The sequence below is a fragment of the Bos indicus genome, chromosome 3 (assembly GCF_029378745.1).
Source record: "Bos indicus isolate NIAB-ARS_2022 breed Sahiwal x Tharparkar chromosome 3, NIAB-ARS_B.indTharparkar_mat_pri_1.0, whole genome shotgun sequence".
In the NCBI taxonomy this organism is placed as follows: domain Eukaryota; kingdom Metazoa; phylum Chordata; class Mammalia; order Artiodactyla; family Bovidae; genus Bos; species Bos indicus.
In genome coordinates, this window is record NC_091762.1 from 113,546,357 (window position 1) to 113,568,663 (window position 22,307).

The 22,307-nt window shown below is 49.3% G+C and overlaps 1 protein-coding gene across 1 annotated transcript in view; it reads left to right on the forward strand.

The window, feature by feature from the left end:
* Positions 1-13,834: 13,834 nt before the first annotated feature.
* The window catches only part of LOC109556548 (UDP-glucuronosyltransferase 1A1-like), a 118,611-nt gene continuing 110,138 nt past the window's right edge, over positions 13,835-22,307 (forward strand). The window contains exon 1 of the mRNA XM_070786924.1: positions 13,835-14,733. Within this exon, the coding sequence (XP_070643025.1) occupies positions 13,882-14,733 (852 nt within the window). The 5' untranslated portion in view covers positions 13,835-13,881. The remainder of the gene's footprint in view (positions 14,734-22,307) is intronic.

Genomic DNA, 22,307 nt, shown 5'->3' on the forward strand with positions numbered 1-22,307 from the left:
GGTCTGGAATTCTCAAGGAGGAAAAAAGGACAAACTTTTTTTCTTTCTCCACATTCCTTAGGATTATATACCAATAATGTATCCTGCCTAAGGACAGTCTTTGGATTCAACCTTCTGTTATTTTAAAAAGTTAATTATGGGAGTAGACCTGGTCTTTACAAGGATGTATCTTGCCTGAGGACAGTGTTATCTTAAAATGTAAATTATGGGAGTAGGTCGGAGGAGGTCTTTACAACCTCCAGACATTCTTTGGATTATATAACCTCATTATTAACACTAGCAAGCCGGTACTCTTTCTGCCCCCTTCTGATGCCTATGTCAGAAGCTTTCTCTATCTCCTTTATACTTTAATAAAACTTTACTACACAAAAGCTCTGAGCAATCAAGCCTCGTCTCTGGCCCTGGATTGAATTCTTCTCCTCCGGGGGCCAAGAATCCCGGTGTATTCGAGTGACTCAACAACAACCTTTCATCGCTAAGAGTCGGACACGACTGAGCGACTTCACTTTCACTTTTCACTTTCCTGCGTTGGAGAAGGAAATGGCAACCCACTCCAGTGTTCTTGCCTGGAGAGTCCCAGGGACGGGGGAGCCTGGTGGGCTGCCGTCTATGGGGTCGCACAGAGTCGGACACGACTGAAGTGAGTTAGCAGCAGCAGTAGCAGCAGGACTGCAGTCCACTGTGGATACACGCCCTAAACTCAGGGGTTGGGTCTTCAGGAGACCCCGAGAAAAGGTTGGCTTTCCACCTTGACACTCAGTGATGCCCCAGGACACACAGCGTCCCACGGCACTACCCAGAGCAGGCCTGACCCTCCAGGGTGGCTCACCCGTCTCCTCTGCTGTGACTGGCAGACACTCTACATTCTTCTTCCTGTTGTCTTGTTCATACACATGCACATACATACACACACATCATTCTTATGAATAGAAACAGTCTTCTCCACACTCCCTTCTTAGTTTGCAAGGCTATCTCTCTGGTGACATTTTACAAAGTGGTGTTAGTTTCTTTCTTTCATCTCCTGTCTCCTTGTATGACCCTTTGGGCCTGCTGGGAATAAGAACAGGAGGCCAAGCCTCCTGTCCAGCAACTCAGAGACCAGAGCAGACCTCTGCTCGGAAGGGCCCAGAGTGGTCCTCCGAAGGATGGGGACTGGGCTGAGGAGCCTGAGGCTTGCAGGGCATCTTTCTGCGTCCACCTCCACACACTTTCTTCAGTCTTCCCTTCTCTGGAAGCACTGTTCTTGCTTCAGAAAGGTTGACCCTTGAATTACCTTGAACCTGTGGGGGTCCTGCCTGCCCTGGAGGGTGGACTCTCACTCACTCTGCTCCCCTTGGGACCATCAGGGTCTCCGTGCCACCTTGATGGACACACACCAGGACGCTCTCCTTCCTGACTCTGATCACTGTGAGTGGGAAACCCTGCTGGCACTCTTCTCCCTGGGATGTTGCAATGAATTTGGGATTTGGCTGGGTTCCTGGGACCAGCACTGTGCTTGCAACAGCCCCTTCCATGCCGTTTCTCGGGCTTCTTTTCTTTTCCTGAGTCCCAGCATGCTTCCTGAGCCCGCGGGGCTAGGTTAGGACAGACCCTTGCGTACCAGTTCAGTTGTGCGTGACTAGTCCTGGGCGAGTCTGTTTGAGTTCTGCTAGGAACCACCTCTTGCTTGGAAAGCCTGCCTCTCACACCCGTCATCTCCTGGATTCTCTTTACTCAGCAGTAAATCAGGCAGTGCTAACATGTAAATCACGTGAAGAGCAGAGGGTACAAAGAGAACTGACTCTGGGGGATCTTGCCGGATGAGTGACCTTAGGGAGAGGTGGGGAGAGATTGTGCCAAGCCCCGCAGCCCAAACCCAAATATCACGAGGCATCTCACGCTGAAACCCAGGCACGTTCTTCCCCCTTCACCCATGTCTTTGAGGTCTCCTTACTCTAGCAGATGCAGGAAGTGGAAGTCCAGTTTCCTGTCTCTTCGGAGTGGTCCTCTGTCATGGTTGCTGAGTGACCTGTGCCCCCTCCCCCTCCTCATTACTGCTGGCTCCTGGGGCCACCACCCACATTGATGCCTCACACACTCCTAGCACCCCCCACCCCGGAAGTCACAGACAAGCTCCCTATGGTAAGATATGTGACCACCAGAGACATCAGGCCGGCCTATCCATGGGTGATTCAGACTTGACCCTTTGGGACCTGTGCCAAGACCTGGGCCCACAGCACTCTGACTTCAGGGGTCCCCACCCCACAGCCTAGCAAATGGATTAAATTGCCTCCCATATCCCGCATCACATATTCTGTCAATGTCGCTTGATGAGTTGAAACACAGTGGACCAACTGACCTGAGGTTATATTTGTATAGCTTTTTATTAATTTGATTTTGTACTTTTTAGATTCTGGATTTAGTAAATGTCTTTTTCAAGCCTCAAACACTTGGCACTAAAATCTTATAGATCCAACCCGTCTTTATCATGAGCTGCAGGTAATTCAAGGGTCAACCTTTCTAATCATCTTCCTTCTATCATGGCATTGCCACCTCCACATACAGAGACCTTTTCACCTCCCCTCTACTCAAAATGCCAGGTGTCCTCCATTTAATTTTAGGGACATCTCAGCTTCCATCCCAGGATCTGCCCCCTTCTCCCCAGGGATGCTGTATCATGCTGTGCTTAGACGCTCAGTTGTGTCCAATATTTGCCACGCTATGGACTGTAGTCCCGGAGAAGGCAATGGCACCCCACTGCAGTACTCTTGCCTGGAAAATCCCACGGAGGGAGGAGCCTGGTAGGCTGCAGTCCATGGGGTCCCACAGAGTCGGACACGACTGAAGCGAGTTAGCAGCAGCAGTAGCAGCAGGACTGTAGTCCACTGTGGATACACGCCCTAAACTCAGGGGTTGGGTCTTCAGGAGACCCCGAGAAAAGGTTGGCTTTCCACCTTGACACTCAGTGATGCCCCAGGACACACAGCGTCCCACGGCACTACCCAGAGCAGGCCTGACCCTCCAGGGTGGCTCACCCGTCTCCTCTGCTGTGACTGGCAGACACTCTACATTCTTCTTCCTGTTGTCTTGTTCATACACATGCACATACATACACACACATCATTCTTATGAATAGAAACAGTCTTCTCCACACTCCCTTCTTAGTTTGCAAGGCTATCTCTCTGGTGACATTTTACAAAGTGGTGTTAGTTTCTTTCTTTCATCTCCTGTCTCCTTGTATGACCCTTTGGGCCTGCTGGGAATAAGAACAGGAGGCCAAGCCTCCTGTCCAGCAACTCAGAGACCAGAGCAGACCTCTGCTCGGAAGGGCCCAGAGTGGTCCTCCGAAGGATGGGGACTGGGCTGAGGAGCCTGAGGCTTGCAGGGCATCTTTCTGCGTCCACCTCCACACACTTTCTTCAGTCTTCCCTCCTCTGGAAGCACTGTTCTTGCTTCAGAAAGGTTGACCCTTGAATTACCTTGAACCTGTGGGGGTCCTGCCTGCCCTGGAGGGTGGACTCTCACTCACTCTGCTCCCCTTGGGACCATCAGGGTCTCCGTGCCACCCTGATGGACACACACCAGGACGCTCTCCTTCCTGACTCTGATCACTGTGAGTGGGAAACCCTGCTGGCACTCTTCTCCCTGGGATGTTGCAATGAATTTGGGATTTGGCTGGGTTCCTGGGACCAGCCCTGTGCTTGCAACAGCCCCTTCCATGCCGTTTCTCGGGCTTCTTTTCTTTTCCTGAGTCCCAGCATGCTTCCTGAGCCCGAGGGGCTAGGTTAGGACAGGCCCTTGCGTGCCAATTCAGTTGTGTGTGACTAGTCCTGGGTGAGTCTGTTTGAGTTCTGCTAGGAACCACCTCTTGCTTAGAAAGCTTGCCTCTCACACCGTCATCTCCTGGACTCTCTTTACTCAGCAGTAAATCAGGCAGTGCTAACATGAAAATCACGTGAAGAGCAGAGGGTACAAAGAGAACTGACTCTGGGGGATCTTGCCGGATGAGTGACCTTAGGGAGAGGTGGGGAGAGATTGTGCCAAGCCCCGCAGCCCAAACCCAAATATCACGAGGCATCTCACGCTGAAACCCAGGCACGTTCTTCCCCCTTCACCCATGTCTTTGAGGTCTCCTTACTCTAGCAGATGCAGGAAGTGGAAGTCCAGTTTCCTGTCTCTTCGGAGTGGTCCTCTGTCATGGCTGCTGAGTGACCTGTGCCCCCTCCCCCTCCTCACTACTGCTGGCTCCTGGGGCCACCACCCACAATGATGCCACACACACTCCCCGCACCCCCACCCCGGAAGTCACAGACAAGCTCCCTATGGTAAGATATGTGACCACCAGAGATATCAGGCTGGCCTATCCATGGGTGACTCAGACTTGACCCTTTGGGACCTGTGCCAAGACCTGGGCCCACAGCACTCTGACTTCAGGGGTCCCCACCCCACAGCCTAGCAAATGGATTAAATTGCCCCCCGTATCCCGCATCACATATTCTGTCAATGTCGCTTGATGAGTTGAAACACAGTGGACCAACTGACCTGAGGTTATATTTGTATAGCTTTTTATTAATTTGATTTTGCTCTTTTTAGATTCTGGATTTAGTAAATGTCTTTTTCAGGCCTCAAACACTTGGCAGGGCCTTTAAAATCTTATAGATCCAACCCGTCTTTATCATGAGCTGCAGGTAATTCAAGGGTCAACCTTTCTAATCATCTTCCTTCTATCATGACATTGCCACCTCCACATACAGAGACCTTTTCACCTCCCCTCTACTCAAAATGCCAGGTGTCCTCCATTTAATTTTAGGGACATCTCAGCTTCCATCCCAGGATCTGCCCCCTTCTCCCCAGGGATGCTGTATCATGCTGTGCTTAGACGCTCAGTTGTGTCCAATATTTGCCACGCTATGGACTGTAGTCCCGGAGAAGGCAATGGCACCCCACTGCAGTACTCTTGCCTGGAAAATCCCACGGAGGGAGGAGCCTGGTAGGCTGCAGTCCATGGGGTTGCACAGAGTCGGACACGACTGAAGCGAGTTAGCAGCAGCAGTAGCAGCAGGACTGTAGTCCACTGTGGATACACGCCCTAAACTCAGGGGTTGGGTCTTCAGGAGACCCCGAGAAAAGGTTGGCTTTCCACCTTGACACTCAGTGATGCCCCAGGACACACAGCATCCCACGGCACTACCCAGAGCAGGCCTGACCCTCCAGGGTGGCTCACCCGTCTCCTCTGCTGTGACTGGCAGACACTCTACATTCTTCTTCCTGTTGTCTTGTTCATACACATGCACATACATACACACACATCATTCTTATGAATAGAAACAGTCTTCTCCACACTCCCTTCTTAGTTTGCAAGGCTATCTCTCTGGTGACATTTTACAAAGTGGTGTTAGTTTCTTTCTGTCATCTCCTGTCTCCTTGTATGACCCTTTGGGCCTGCTGGGAATAAGAACAGGAGGCCAAGCCTCCTGTCCAGCAACTCAGAGACCAGAGCAGACCTCTGCTCGGAAGGGCCCAGAGTGGTCCTCCGAAGGATGGGGACTGGGCTGAGGAGCCTGGGGCTTGCAGGGCATCTTTCTGCGTCCACCTCCACACACTTTCTTCAGTCTTCCCTCCTCTGGAAGCACTGTTCTTGCTTCAGAAAGGTTGACCCTTGAATTACCTTGAACCTGTGGGGGTCCTGCCTGCCCTAGAGGGTGGACTCTCACTCACTCTGCTCCCCTTGGGACCATCAGGGTCTCCGTGCCACCCTGATGGACACACACCAGGACGCTCTCCTTCCTGACTCTGATCACTGTGAGTGGGAAACCCTGCTGGCACTCTTCTCCCTGGGATGTTGCAATGAATTTGGGATTTGGCTGGATTCCTGGGACCAGCCCTGTGCTTGCAACAGCCCCTTCCATGCCGTTTCTCGGGCTTCTTTTCTTTTCCTGAGTCCCAGCATGCTTCCTGAGCCCGAGGGGCTAGGTTAGGACAGGCCCTTGCGTGCCAGTTCAGTTGTGTGTGACTAGTCCTGGGTGAGTCTGTTTGAGTTCTGCTAGGAACCACCTCTTGCTTAGAAAGCCTGCCTCTCACACCCGTCATCTCCTGGACTCTCTTTACTCAGCAGTAAATCAGGCAGTGCTAACATGAAAATCACGTGAAGAGCAGAGGGTACAAAGAGAACTGACTCTGGGGGATCTTGCCGGATGAGTGACCTTAGGGAGAGGTGGGGAGAGATTGTGCCAAGCCCCGCAGCCCAAACCCAAATATCACGAGGCATCTCACGCTGAAACCCAGGCACGTTCTTCCCCCTTCACCCATGTCTTTGAGGTCTCCTTACTCTAGCAGATGCAGGAAGTGGAAGTCCAGTTTCCTGTCTCTTCGGAGTGGTCCTCTGTCATGGCTGCTGAGTGACCTGTGCCCCCTCCCCCTCCTCACTACTGCTGGCTCCTGGGGCCACCACCCACATTGATGCCACACACACTCCCCGCACCCCCACCCCGGAAGTCACAGACAAGGTCCCTATGGTAAGATATGTGACCACCAGAGATATCAGGCCGGCCTATCCATGGGTGATTCAGACTTGACCCTTTGGGACCTGTGCCAAGACCTGGGCCCACAGCACTCTGACTTCAGGGGTCCCCACCCCACAGCCTAGCAAATGGATTAAATTGCCCCCCATATCCCGCATCACATATTCTGTCAATGTCGCTTGATGAGTTGAAACACAGTGGACCAACTGACCTGAGGTTATATTTGTATAGCTTTTTATTAATTTGATTTTGCTCTTTTTAGATTCTGGATTTAGTAAATGTCTTTTTCAGGCCTCAAACACTTGGCAGGGCCTTTAAAATCTTATAGATCCAACCCGTCTTTATCATGAGCTGCAGGTAATTCAAGGGTCAACCTTTCTAATCATCTTCCTTCTATCATGACATTGCCACCTCCACATACAGAGACCTTTTCACCTCCCCTCTACTCAAAATGCCAGGTGTCCTCCATTTAATTTTAGGGACATCTCAGCTTCCATCCCAGGATCTGCCCCCTTCTCCCCAGGGATGCTGTATCATGCTGTGCTTAGACGCTCAGTTGTGTCCAATATTTGCCACGCTATGGACTGTAGTCCCGGAGAAGGCAATGGCACCCCACTGCAGTACTCTTGCCTGGAAAATCCCACGGAGGGAGGAGCCTGGTAGGCTGCAGTCCATGGGGTCCCACAGAGTCGGACACGACTGAGCGACTTCACTTTCACTTTTCACTTTCGTGCGTTGGAGATGGAAATAGCAACCCACTCCAGTGTTCTTGCCTGGAGAGTCCCAGGGACGGGGGAGCCTGGTGGGCTGCCGTCTATGGGGTCGCACAGAGTCGGACACGACTGAAGCGAGTTAGCAGCAGCAGTAGCAGCAGGACTGTAGTCCACTGTGAATACATGCCCTAAACTCATGTTTTGGGTCTTCAGGAGACCCCGAGAAAAGGTTGGCTTTCCACCTTGACACTCAGTGATGCCCCAGGACACACAGCGTCCCACGGCACTACCCAGAGCAGGCTTGACCCTCCAGGGTGGCTCACCCGTCTCCCCTGCTGTGACTGGCAGACACTCTACATTCTTCTTCCTGTTGTCTTGTTCATACACATGCACATACATACACACACATCATTCTTATGAATAGAAACAGTCTTCTCCACACTCCCTTCTTAGTTTGCAAGGCTATCTCTCTGGTGACATTTTACAAAGTGGTGTTAGTTTCTTTCTTTCATCTCCTGTCTCCTTGTATGACCCTTTGGGCCTGCTGGGAATAAGAACAGGAGGCCAAGCCTCCTGTCCAGCAACTCAGAGACCAGAGCAGACCTCTGCTCGGAAGGGCCCAGAGTGGTCCTCCGAAGGATGGGGACTGGGCTGAGGAGCCTGGGGCTTGCAGGGCATCTTTCTGCATCCACCTCCACACACTTTCTTCAGTCTTCCCTCCTCTGGAAGCACTGTTCTTGCTTCAGAAAGGTTGACCCTTGAATTACCTTGAACCTGTGGGGGTCCTGCCTGCCCTGGAGGGTGGACTCTCACTCACTCTGCTCCCCTTGGGACCATCAGGGTCTCCGTGCCACCTTGATGGACACACACCAGGACGCTCTCCTTCCTGACTCTGATCACTGTGAGTGGGAAACCCTGCTGGCACTCTTCTCCCTGGGATGTTGCAATGAATTTGGGATTTGGCTGGGTTCCTGGGACCAGCGCTGTGCTTGCAACAGCCCCTTCCATGCCGTTTCTCGGGCTTCTTTTCTTTTCCTGAGTCCCGGCATGCTTCCTGAGCCCGCGGGGCTAGGTTAGGACAGGCCCTTGCGAGCCAGTTCAGTTATGCGTGACTAGTCCTGGGCGAGTCTGTTTGAGTTCTGTTAGGAACCACCTCTTGCTTGGAAAGCCTGCCTCTCACACCCGTCATCTCCTGGATTCTCTTTACTCAGCAGTAAATCAGGCAGTGCTAACATGAAAATCACGTGAAGAGCAGGGGGTACAAAGAGAACTGACTCTGGGGGATCTTGCCGGATGAGTGACCTTAGGGAGAGGTGGGGAGAGATTGTGCCAAGCCCCGCAGCCCAAACCCAAATATCACGAGGCATCTCACGCTGAAACCCAGGCACGTTCTTCCCCCTTCACCCATGTCTTCGAGGTCTCCTTACTCTAGCAGATGCAGGAAGTGGAAGTCCAGTTTCCTGTCTCTTCGGAGTGGTCCTCTGTCATGGCTGCTGAGTGACCTGTGCCCTCTCCGCCTCCTCACTACTGCTGGCTCCTGGGGCCACCACCCACATTGATGCCACACACACTCCCCGCACCCCCACCCCGGAAGTCACAGACAAGGTCCCTATGGTAAGATATGTGACCACCAGAGATATCAGGCCGGCCTATCCATGGGTGATTCAGACTTGACCCTTTGGGACCTGCGCCAAGACCTGGGCCCACAGCACTCTGACTTCAGGGGTCCCCACCCCACAGCCTAGCAAATGGATTAAATTGCCCCCCATATCCCGCATCACATATTCTGTCAATGTCGCTTGATGAGTTGAAACACAGTGGACCAACTGACCTGAGGTTATATTTTTATAGCTTTTTATTAATTTGATTTTGCTCTTTTTAGATTCTGGATTTAGTGAATGTCTTTTTCAGGCCTCAAACACTTGGCAGGGCCTTTAAAATCTTATAGATCCAACCCGTCTTTATCATGAGCTGCAGGTAATTCAAGGGTCAACCTTTCTAATCATCTTCCTTCTATCATGACATTGCCACCTCCACATACAGAGACCTTTTCACCTCCCCTCTACTCAAAATGCCAGGTGTCCTCCATTTAATTTTAGGGACATCTCAGCTTCCATCCCAGGATCTGCCCCCTTCTCCCCAGGGATGCTGTATCATGCTGTGCTTAGACGCTCAGTTGTGTCCAATATTTGCCACGCTATGGACTGTAGTCCCGGAGAAGGCAATGGCACCCCACTGCAGTACTCTTGCCTGGAAAATCCCACGGAGGGAGGAGCCTGGTAGGCTGCAGTCCATGGGGTTGCACAGAGTCGGACAGGACTGAAGCGAGTTAGCAGCAGCAGTAGCAGCAGGACTGTAGTCCACTGTGGATACATGCCCTAAACTCAGGGGTTGGGTCTTCAGGAGACCCCGAGAAAAGGTTGGCTTTCCACCTTGACACTCAGTGATGCCCCAGGACACACAGCATCCCACGGCACTACCCAGAGCAGGCCTGACCCTCCAGGGTGGCTCACCCGTCTCCTCTGCTGTGAGTGGCAGACACTCTACATTCTTCTTCCTGTTGTCTTGTTCATACACATGCACATACATACACACACATCATTCTTATGAATAGAAACAGTCTTCTCCACACTCCCTTCTTAGTTTGCAAGGCTATCTCTCTGGTGACATTTTACAAAGTGGTGTTAGTTTCTTTCTGTCATCTCCTGTCTCCTTGTATGACCCTTTGGGCCTGCTGGGAATAAGAACAGGAGGCCAAGCCTCCTGTCCAGCAACTCAGAGACCAGAGCAGACCTCTGCTCGGAAGGGCCCAGAGTGGTCCTCCGAAGGATGGGGACTGGGCTGAGGAGCCTGGGGCTTGCAGGGCATCTTTCTGCATCCACCTCCACACACTTTCTTCAGTCTTCCCTCCTCTGGAAGCACTGTTCTTGCTTCAGAAAGGTTGACCCTTGAATTACCTTGAACCTGTGGGGGTCCTGCCTGCCCTGGAGGGTGGACTCTCACTCACTCTGCTCCCCTTGGGACCATCAGGGTCTCCGTGCCACCTTGATGGACACACACCAGGACGCTCTCCTTCCTGACTCTGATCACTGTGAGTGGGAAACCCTGCTGGCACTCTTCTCCCTGGGATGTTGCAATGAATTTGGGATTTGGCTGGATTCCTGGGACCAGCCCTGTGCTTGCAACAGCCCCTTCCATGCCGTTTCTCGGGCTTCTTTTCTTTTCCTGAGTCCCGGCATGCTTCCTGAGCCTGCGGGGCTAGGTTAGGACAGGCCCTTGTGTGCCAGTTCAGTTGTGCGTGACTAGTCCTGGGCGAGTAAATTTGAGTTCTGCTAGGACCCACCTCTTGCTTAGAAAGCTTGCCTCTCACACCCGTCATCTCCTGGACTCTCTCTACTCAGCAGTAAATCAGGCAGTGCTAACATGAAAATCAAGAGCCGTATCACATCCTGGACTGATGGGTGGGAGGGCTGGAAGTCACTCCCTGGCTTTCTCACTCATACTCCAGGGCTCTCACCATGTGCTAGCTCCCATGGGGACTTGCACACATGCAGTAGAACACCTAAAGAACATCGATTCTTTTGGGAGAGGAAGCTGGTCAGTGACACTATAATCTGTAACTGTTTAAATCTGTAAACTGTCACTTGCAAAAAAAAAAAAATTAAAATAGTCACTCTTCTATTTTTTTGCTTGTTTGTTTTGGGAAATGCAGCTATTTTTCTTTAATATGCTATTTATCCTAACCCAGAATGGACTTATTCTTATTATCTTAAATCAGTTAATGAGGAAGCATTTTTTAAAGTGATTTTAATTTCTAAAACAGATCATTTTGTTGTTGTTGTTCATTCGCCAAGTCCTTTCCGCTCTTTCTGATCCCATGGACTGTGGCAAGCCAGGCTCCTCTGTCCTCCACTGACTCCTGGAGTTTGCTCAGATTCGTGTTTATTGAGTTGGTAATAATATCTAATAGATCACTTGGGTAGACATATCCCCAACGGGGTTTCCCAGGTGGCACAGTGGTAAAGAATCTGCCTGCCAATGCAGGATATGTGTATTCGATTCCTGGGTCAGGAAGATCCCCTGGAGAAGGAAATGACACCCCACTCCTGTATTCTTGCCTGGGAAATTCCATGGATAGAGCAGCCTGGTGGGCTACATACAGTCCATGAGGTCACAAAAGATTTGGATAGAGCTTAGCAACTAAATGACAACAGCAATGTCCTTATAAAAAAGGGTAAGTCATCAGAGGTTAGAAGGGAACCTGGAGCAGACCATTCCTGAAAGCCTCCAGAAGAAATCCACCTGGCCCATGCCTTGATCTCAGGCATTCAGTCTCCAGAACCCTGGTAGTAAATTTCTGCAGTTTAGGCCACCCACTGTGCAGTCTTTGCTTCAGGGGCCCTCATTGGTGGGAAATTCCCTAAGCCAATGGGAAATTGCTTTCTAAGCCAAGAAAGTGTTCTGCGGTGTCTGGGATCCAATGCTAGAGACATATTTTTGTTTCAAATCCTGGCTGGTTGAGTCACCATCAAATCCCTGTCACCTGCTGCTTTCCCTTTGTTTTATATTTCTACATTCTCTCCCCTTTTACATTTTTCCACTTTCTCTCCTGCCTCTTTTACTCCTCCTATCCTCTTTCCATTCGCAGTGCACAACTTAGAACTTTCACTCCTTGAGATTTTATCTTAAAATTAGTTAGTTATTAGGCTGCCTTGGGTCTTAGTTACAGAATCCATGATCTTTGTTGCACACACTCTCTAGTTGTGGCACGCAGGCCCAGTTGCTCCATGGCATGCCATCTGGACAAACCTAGACAGCGTATTAAAAAGCAGAAGCATCACTTTGCCGACAAAGATTTGTCTAGCCAAAGCTGTGGTTTTCCTAGTAGTCATGTATAGATGTGAGAGTTGGGCCATAAAGAAGTCTGAGTGCCAAAGAATTCTGCTTTTGAATCGTGGTGCTGGAGAAGACTCTTGAGAGTCCCTTGGACTGCAAGGAGATCAAACCAGTCAATCCTAAAGAAAATCAGTCCTGAATATTCACTGGAAGGACTGATGCTGAAGCTCCAGTACTTTGGCCCCCTGATGGAAAGAGCCAACTCATTAGAAAAGACCCTGATGCAAGGAAAGATTGAAGGCAGAAGAAGGGGGCAGCAGAGGATGAGATGGTTGGATGGCATCACTGACTCAATGGACATGAATTTTAGCAAGATCCGGGAGATAGTAGAGGACAGAGGAGCCTGATGTGCTACAGTCTGTGAAGTCGCAGAGGGTAGGACAAAACTTAGCAACTGAGCAGCAATAACAACAAAGTTATTTGGGATCCTAGTTCCCAGACCAGGGCTCAGGCCCACATCCCTGCATTGCCAGGCAGACTCCCAACTCCTGCACCACTAGGGAAGTCCCCCTTGAGACAATCTGAGGATTTGCTTTTGCCCAGCAGAGGGCTTTTCGGTTCATCCACACAGAACCCGGCTGCCTGATCAGAGCCAGAGGAAGCCCCTCTGAGGGACCTGCCCTGGTGCCCACACTCTCGGATTAGCAGATTAACTCACTAATTCTAGATGGAACCCTCTGTGGCAGATGCGGCAATTCAGGTGCAGAGCAGTGGGTTGTGCTGCTGGGGTCGGAGGAGGGTGAGGAAGGGGAGGCTACAGACTTTAGAATTTCTGTTTTTAACCACAGTCTGAGTGGACGTTGTGGTCTTTGAGCACGTATCTGTTGGGATTATTTTTAAAAATAGTTTAATTTATTTATTTTTGGCTGTGCTGCTGTGTTCGTTGCTGCGGGGCTTTTTATCTCCAGTTGTGGCAGGCGGGGGCGACTCTCTAGTGTTCCGCCGGCTTCTCATCATGGAGGTTTCTCTTGTTGCAGAGTGTGCACTCTAGGGCATGAAGGCTTCAGTAGTTGTGGGATGTGGGATGTGGGATCTTCCCGGGCCAGGGATCAAACCCCGGTCTCCTGTACTGGCAGGTGGACGCTTGACTATGGAGCCACCAGGGAAGCCCTTTGTTGAGATTCTTTTTGTCTTCTGGTATAAAAGAGAGCCCCCAGGCACAGTGGTGAGACCAGGAGAAGTGGGGTGGGAGGAAGGTCAGACTCCGTGCCAGGGTAGCTTTCTGCGTGCCCCCTTGAATCCAGCCGTCGCTGTGGTAACCAGGTAACCAGGATTTGGAGTGACCAGCTCTGCTGTGTTGTTCAGATGCCTAAACTTGGCATCTGTTCACCTTGCATTTGGGAATGAGAAAGGTTGACAAGTGGGGAAGCCTTGATAAATATTTGTCCATGGACATGGTCACGGATGCTGCAGAATCCAGGGTGTGGACTGCTCAGGATGGAGGGCTGAAGCTAGCCCCCGGAACCTTCCGAGATGTCCCCCAGTGGGAGTGGGACAGACCCATTTTTAGGGATGCAGAGAAAAACAAAAATAAATCGAGAGGCTCAGGTGAACGCTGGTAAGGGGCCTGGTCATTGCAAGTTAGCCATGTGCTTGAAAGTGGTTAAACATTAATTTAGATTCCTTCATGTAATAGGGCAGTTCAGGGCAAGGCGAGGTAGGCTGGGTCTGTGAAGGGCAGGGATTTGTTGAAGAAAAAAAAATTCTCCTAGAGCTTGGCAGTTTGGAGCCTGTAAATTATTCTTGTTGCTACCTGCCAATTCTCCTGTAGCATGGCTTGCCTTCTTTGGAGAGTTTCCGTGGCGGTTTTCTTCTTAGCACTTTGGGGCTTCACCCTGGGGGACAGGCTGCTGGTGGTCCCTCAGGATGGAAGCCACTGGCTCAGCATGAAGGACATCGTTGAGCATCTCAGTGAGAAAGGGCATGAGATCGTGGTGGTGGTGCCTGAAGTCAACCTGCTCCTCCAAGAGTCCAAGCACTACACAAGGAAAATCCACCCAGTGCCGTTCAACCAGGAGGAGCTGGAAGCCCGTTACCGCTCCTTCGGGAAACACCACTTTTCTCCACGCTGGTTGGTGACTGCCCCTGTGGTGGAGTATAGGAACAACATGATTGTCATCAATATGTACTTTCTCAACTGCCAGAGTCTCCTGAGGCACTCAGACACCCTGCGCTTCCTCCGGGAGAACAAGTTCGACGCCCTGTTCACAGACCCGGCCTTACCTTGCGGGGTGATCCTGGCCGAGTACCTGAACCTGCCCTCCGTGTATCTCTTCAGGGGCTTCCCCTGTGCCCTGGAGAACACTTTCACCAGGACTCCGAGCCCCTTGTCCTACGTCCCCAGGTACTACACTCAGTTCTCAGACCACATGACCTTCCTCCAAAGGGTGGGCAATTTCCTGGTGAACTACCTGGAGAACATTCTGCTCTACGCGCTGTATTCCAAGTACGAAGACCTGGCAGGGGAAGTCCTTGGGAGACAGGTGCACTTGCCGGCCTTGTATCGGAAGGCCTCCATTTGGCTGTTAAGATACGACTTTGTGTTCGAGTATCCCAGACCAGTCATGCCCAACACAGTCCTCATCGGAGGGTCCAGCTGCAAGAAACAGGGCGTCCTGTCTCAGGTGAGTGGCTGGCTTTCTTTTGGGTGGCCCCGTGTCTTCCTGGGGAGACGTGGTTCTTTCGTGTTCTGTCTTCCCTCGAGCATTTGGCTCCAGGGAGTGCTGCCTGAGGAGGAGAGGACAGGCTGAGGTTTTGAATGATGCTGTGGCCTGGAAGGAACACAGGGGTGGTTCATGGCAACAGCAGGAGATATCTTGAGCAAGGTTATCTGGGGGCACTCACAGAATCCTCGAATGAGCCTGAGAAGTTTCCAGTCCAAATCCTCTACTTGTCTGTTGAGGGAACAGGTGAAGCTGGATCAAGAGGACACAGAGCTAAGAGGCTTGTTTGTTGCTGTTGTTTAGTTGGTAAGTCATGTCTGACTCTTTGCCACCCCATGGTCTGTAACTTGCCGGGCTCCTCTGTCCATGCTGGCCCAGGTCCGAATACCTTCTTCCTGTGGCTGAGTCCCTTTGCTGTCCGCCTGAAACTACCACAACATTTTAAATTGGCTATACTGAAATTTAAAATAAAAAGTAAAAAAAAAAAGAAGTACATTCTCCCATCTCTGTGCACTGCCTTTTCCTTGGACCCTAAACCAGGAGTCAGCACAGGATAGCTACTGGACAGAATCTGCCCAGAGCTAAGAATGGTTCTACATTTTTTTTCTGAAGGCATGTTATAAACCACAACAAAGAGTGTGTGACAGCAATGTGTGGGGTATGCTGAGCCTGCATATTTACTATCTGACTCTTTACAGAAAAGGTGTGTTGACCTCTGACCTAAGGCAAGTGTCCCTAGATGCCCTCTTGACATGTGTGGAAGAGGGCCCAGAGCTACTCTGGAAAATAAAAACTTGTGAGTTTCGTGAGATTGTTTGGTTTTGCTTTAATATTTACAACTTTGAAAGACTTCCAATCACTTGTTCACACCGGAATTCTCTTGTAAAGTGATTTTTTTTTTCCTCAGAAAGAAACCCTGAAATAAATCCCAAAGGCCCTCACCACCCTTCTTGAACATCTGCTGATTACTTTAACATGCTAGACAGTTGGCAGCAGCTATGGGAACAGGGCAGGGGCTGATGAGCTTAACTAGACTCGTTTCAGGAAGCACAGAGCATGAACTAGAAATTATGGGTTCTAAGAAATTTTAATTAAGACATTAATAAGCAAAAATGTACGAAGAAACATTTGGCATAAGAAGGGAAGAAAATAGCGTTTTTGTTACCTTGATACCTATCATTTTATTTTTGAAAAAAAAAAAAAAGAGTTGTATTTAGATATTAAAAAACCAGATTATAGTGGATGTACTTTCTGAGCCCCGTGAATCTTTACCTGGTGCTTGACTTACATTTATGTGTGAATTGCAATCCCATTTAACAATAGAGAACATTCTGTACTACAATACATAATTATCAACTTATGTTTGTAAATTACTGGAGGTTCAGTTCGGTTCAGCCCAGTTCAGTTGCTCAGTTGCGTCCGACTCTTTGGGACCCCATGGACTGCAACTCCAGGTCTCCCTGCCCATCGCCAACTCCCGGAGATTACTCAACTCACGTCCATTAAGTGGGTGATGCCATCCAAACATCTCATCCTCTGTTATCCCCTTCTCCTCCTGCCTTCAATCTTTCCCAGCATCAGGGTCTTTTCCAATGAGTCAGTTATCGAATCAGGTGGCCAGAGTATTGGAGTTTCAGCCTCAGCATCAGTGAAGCTGATTCATTCACATTCCATGAATGATCCATTAATTCATTCATCTTCCAGTGAATATTCAGGACTGATTTTCTTTAGGATGGACTGGTTGGAACTCCTTGTTGTCCAAGAGACTCTCAAGAGTCTTCGTCAACACCACAGTTCAAAGCATCAATTCTTCGGTGCTCAGCTTTCTTTATAGTCCAACTCTCACATCCATATATGACCAGTGGAAAAACCATAGTTTTGACTAGATGGACCTTTGTTGGCCAAGTAATGTCTCTGCTTTTGAATATGCTATCTAGATTGGTCATCACTTTCCTTCCAAGGAGTAAGCGTCTTTTAATTTCATGGCTGCAGTCACCATCTGCAGTGATTTTGGAGCCCAGAAAAATAAATTCTGACACTGTTTCCACTGTTTCCCCATCTATTTACCATGAAGTGATGGGACCGGATGCCATGATCTTAGTTTTCTGAATGTTGAGCTTTAAGCCAACTTTTTTACTCTCCTCTTTCACTTTCATCAAGAGGCTCTTTAGTTCTTCACTTTCTGCCATACGGGTGGTGTCATCTGCATATCTGAGGTTATTGATATTTCTCCCAGCAATCTAGATTCCAGTTTGTGCTTCATCCAGCCCAGCGTTTCTCATGATGTCCTCTGCATATAAGTTAAATGAGCAGGGTGACAATATACAGCCTTGACGTACTCCTTTCCCTATTTGGAACCTGTCTGTTGTTCCATGTCCAGTTCTAAACGTTGCTTCCTGACCTTCATACAGGTTTCTCAAGAGGCAGGTCAGGTGGTCTGGTATTCCCATCTCTTTCAGAATTTTCCACAGTTTACTGTGATCAACAGAGTCAAAGATGTGAAGATGGGCTCAATAAAGGACAGAAATGGTATGGACCTAACAGAAGCAGGTCTTCTGTTTTTGGCTCCAAAATCACTGCAGATGGTGACTGCAGCCATGAAATTAAAAGACACTTACTCCTTGGAAGGAAAGTTATGACCAACCTAGACAGCATATTAAAAAGCAGAGACATTACTTTGCCAACAAAGATCCGTCTAGTCAAGGCTATGGTTTTTCCAATAGTCACGTATGGATGTGAGAGTTGGACTATAAAGAAAGCTTAGCACTGAAGAATTGATGTTTTTGAACTGTGGTGTTGGAGAAGACTTTTGAGAGTCCCTTGGACTGCAAGGAGATCCAACTAGTCCATGCTAAAGGAGATCAGTCCTGGGTGTTCATTGGAAGGACTGATATTGAAGCTGAAACTCCAATACTTTGGCCACCTGATGCGAAGAGCTGACTCATTTGAAAAGACCCTGATGCTGGGAAAGATTGAGGGCAGGAGGAAAAGGGGACGACAGAGGGTGAGATGGTTGGATGGCATCACCGACTCGATGGACATGGGTTTGGGTGGACTCCGGGAGTTGGTAATGGACAGGGAGGCCTGGCATGCTGTGGTTCATGGGGTCACAGAGAGTCGGACTGAACGACTGAACTGAACTGAACAGAACACAGTCAAAGGCTTTGGCATAGTCAATAAAGCAGAAGTAGATGTTTTTCTGGAACTTTCTTGTCTTTTTGATGATCCAACGGATGTTGGCAATTTCATCTCTGGTTCCTCTGCCTTTTCTAAATCCAGCTTTAATTACATCTGGAAGTTCACCATTCTCGTACTGTTGAAGCCTGGCTTGGAGAATTTTGAGGATTATTTTATTAGCGTGTGAGATGAGTGCAATTATGTGGTAGTTTAAACATTCTTTGGCATTGCCTTCCTTTTGAATTATAATGAAAACTGACCTTTTCCAGTCCTGTGGCCACTGCTGAGTTTTCCAAATTTGCTGGCATATTGAGTGCAGCACTTTCGCAGCATCATCTTTCAGGATTTGAAATAGCTCAACTGGAGTTCCATCACCTCCACCATCTTTGTTTGTAGTGATGCTTCCTAAGGCCCACTGAACTTCACATTCCAGGATGTCTGGCTCTAGGTCAGTGATCACACCATCATGATTATCTGGGTCGAGAAGATCTTTTTTGTATAGTTCTTCTGTGTATTCTTGCCACCTCTTCTTAATATCTTCAGCTTCTGTTAGATCCATACCATTTCTGTCCTTTATTGTGCCCAGAAATCAAAATGGAGTTTCTTTTGACAAATGATCAAACCATTTCAACGCCATACAAAAATGTGCACTGTGGAGTGTTGTTTTGGAAGTCTGTAGCACTGGTGGCCACACGACCTTGTGAATGTACTTAATTGCAGAGAACTGTTTTCTTTAAATGGTTAGTTTTGTTAGGTGACTTCATCTAAATAAATTATTTAAAAAAGAAGGTACGTGTAGATCAGAAAGAATAAAGGCCTGATTTATAGCTAAAAATAAATTTAAAAACTCTACGATTTCCCTGGTGGTCCTGTGGTTAAGAATCTGCCTTGCAATGCAGGGGACATGGGTTTGATCCCCGGTCGGGGAAGGTTCCACATGCCATGGGGCGACTAAGCCCATGTGCTTCAACTATGGAGCCCACTGTCTCTAGTGCCATGCTCTGCAACAGGACAGGTCACTGTGACGAGGAGCTCACGCACAGCAACTAGCGAGGAGCCCCCACTCTCCGCAACTAAAGAAAGCCTGCTCACAGAATTGAAGACCTAGTACAGCCAGAAGTAATAAATAAATACAAAATATTAAAAAAAAAACAAAACCCAAACTCTCCTTAGCAGGTGAGTAATGTGATCAAACAATACAAAAATACCACACAAATGGCCAATAAAATTTTGAAAACACACTTGACTTCAGAAATAATGCAAGAATTCAAATGAATAAATAACTACATTACACTTGCTTATCAAATCAGCAAGCATGTTTTATAGGTAGCTGTTGGCCTAGCTGAAAATAAATACTCCTGTATTGCTTTCAAAAAGGGGCCAAGTCTTTTGCAAACCAGAGCCGGCTGATCATTCCTTGCATAAAGCTCAACAATCCATGATCTAGGAAAGGGCTCAGGGTAACTGGGGGGCCCCAGCCTCACCACATGAGAGAGCAGGGGATTCCCCTCCCCAATTGCCCACGTTGGTGTGACTCTGACCACAACCCCTAGGGCCTCCTCTGCCCAAGGAGTGACTCAGCCACCTCTGAGGGCTTCCCCTTTGTTTCTGCCAAGATGCTTCAGAGAAGCCCGCGGTCGTCTGGCAGGTGGTTCCCGTAGGGAAGCCCTCAGAGCCTGGGCAAGGGGGCAGCCCCACGTGTTCAGAAGCCATGTGTCCTGTGCCTGCCCAGGGCCTCAGCTCCACCCTTGTGCACCTCGACACCTGGCCCCAGAGTAGTTCTGCTGCTGGAACGTTTCCTCGGGTGCCTTCCCCTCTGCTCACGGGGATTCTGATCCCGACCACCTTCTGGAACACTCTCTCTGTTGTTTCTTCATGCTTCTTAGCTGAGACCAGTCTACCATGGCTAACGTCTTTTCCTTTTGGGAGGTTCAGGTCAAATGTCTCCATCTTAGAGAAGACTTTAGCCTTACACTTCATTATTAGAAGGGCCATGGGAGGGACTTCCCTCGGTGGTCCAGTGGGTAAGACTCTGCACTCCTGGTGTGATGCAGGAGTTGTGGGTACAATCCCTGGCCAGGGAACTAGATCCCACATGCATGCTGAAACTAAGATCCCGCGCAACCAAAATAAATAAAAGCCACCGACGTGTTTTCTTAGAACAAAGGAGAGCAATCCTAGTGTCTTCCACTTGCAATTCAGAGAGATGCTGAGAGCTGGGAAAAGTGAAAGTTGCTCAGTCATGTCTGACTCTTTGCTACCTTATGGACTATACAGTCCATGGAATTCTCCAGGCTGGAATACTGGAGTGGGTAACCTTTCCCTTCTCCAGGGAAGGACAGGAAAAGAGCTTGGAAAGGACAGGTTTCTATTCGTATTTGGTTGTACAGATCATGGAGGCAAGTCTTGGCCAGATCTCAGGCTCTGGGCTCAACACATCTTCTCTGCCCACCTTGCTCATCATGGGGGAAGGAGGGAAGGAACGCTTGGCCCTAGCCCATAATTATGGAGGGGAGGGCCCAGTCTGCCCTCCCCCACTGGCACCAAGCCTTCCTCCCTAGTCCCCATGACCTCAGTAAGACAAGAGCTGTAAGACTGGGATTTGAACAGGCTGTGTGGTAGAGGCAAGTGGCTTACCTCTGGGTGTTCATATCTCCATCTGTGAAATGGGAACAGTCAGGTAGCCATGGGGTTGAGTGGGTGAGACTCAGTTCACGGGAGAATCTAGAAACCAGTCAGTGCAACTCAAATATGAGAGAGTGACTTTAGGCTGGAATAACAGGAAGGGGGCCAGAGACAGGAGGTCATCCAACTCGTAAAAAGGAAAATGGATGCCTTGAGGAGAGCTGAGGGAGCTGCCCGAGGTCACAGGCTGCAGCCAGGAGCAGAGGCGTGATGAGAACCCACTTCTTGGCTTCTCCCACCCTGAGGTCCAGCCCTCTTTTTTTCTAATTAGGCAGGAGTTGGAAAGGCTCAGCCTCATGGAGGAAAGAAAGTAACCAAAGGACAAATCAGTGTATCTGGCCAGCTTTCTCCTGGTCTTGTGGCTATGAACTTTGGCTTCCCCAGTTGAAATGGGCCTGACCAGGTCTGCCTCACCCCCTCACAGGGTTATTTGAGGGTTGGTCGAATGGGCAGTACGTTACAGCACTTTGTAGATCACCAAAGGAAGCTGTGGCCCCCATCCCTGCCTTCCCAGGCCCTTGACTCAGTGCAGGATGAAACTTTCAGTCCAACCAGGGATTGAGCCTATGCCTCCCTGGCAGTGGAAGTGCCAAGTCTTCATCACTGGACTGCCAGGGAAGTCCCTCTTGCCACATTCTTTGGAGAGCATTTCCCCCGCAGAAAACCAGATTCCAATTTCTCTTGGACTAGTTTTCTGTTCCTAAATTTTCTCCTCTTGTGTTCTGGAGTCATTTAGATAGTGGTTCTCAAACAGGGGTGATTTTGTCCCCCAGGGAGCAATGTCTGGAGGCATTCTGTAGGGTCATAATTGGGGGATAACATAGGCTTCCCTAATGGCTCAGTGGGTAAAGAATCCACCTACGGTGCAGGAGACACAGGAGATGAGGGTTCAGTCCCTGGGTCGGGAAGATGCCCTGGAGAAGGAAATGGCAACCCACTCCAGTATCCTCGCCTGGAGAATCCCGTGGACAGAGGAGCCTGGTGGGCTACAGTCCATGGGGGCACAGAGTTGGCCATGACTGAGCGAGTAAACCACCACCATCGTCATCTGCTAGGAAAAGGCCAGGGTTGCTATTAGAAATCCCACAAAGCACAAGAAGTATACCCATCCACCCTCTCCCAACAAAGAATCATCTGAGCCCAGAACAGTATAAGTGCTGAAGCTGAGAGACACTGATCTGAACAAATTCCAAGTGAGCATCAGTGACTTCTTCCCACAGGACCCCCCGCTAGGTGGTGAGGGGGTGGAAAAGGTGCTCTGCTCACCCTCTGAACTCATCTTGTCTCCTGACAGGGGTCTCTACAAGTAATACTCACTCGGGCTTGCAGGTTGAACTGAGGATTAACTTTTAGGCAAGTCAAGGGAACAAAAACTCCAAAACGCCAAGTCATTCTTAACAGGCAATTTTAAAAATCTAAGACTTGAGCCAATGTCTACAGTGCCTTCAGCAGGTTGGTTCTCTTTCAAAATTCTGTGTTTATCTTTATGCTTAGTTATCTCAGAGATTAACAGACATGCAGTAATTTTGACATCACTGTTTATGTTAATAAGTAATTTCTAAGGAGTGGCTAAGTACTAGAATGAGTCAGGGTTAAAAAAGAAAGCATTCAGTGGGAATGTCTGAAATATAAGAAACTTGGTTGGCTAGTAATTTAGATAATTCTAGGAGAAA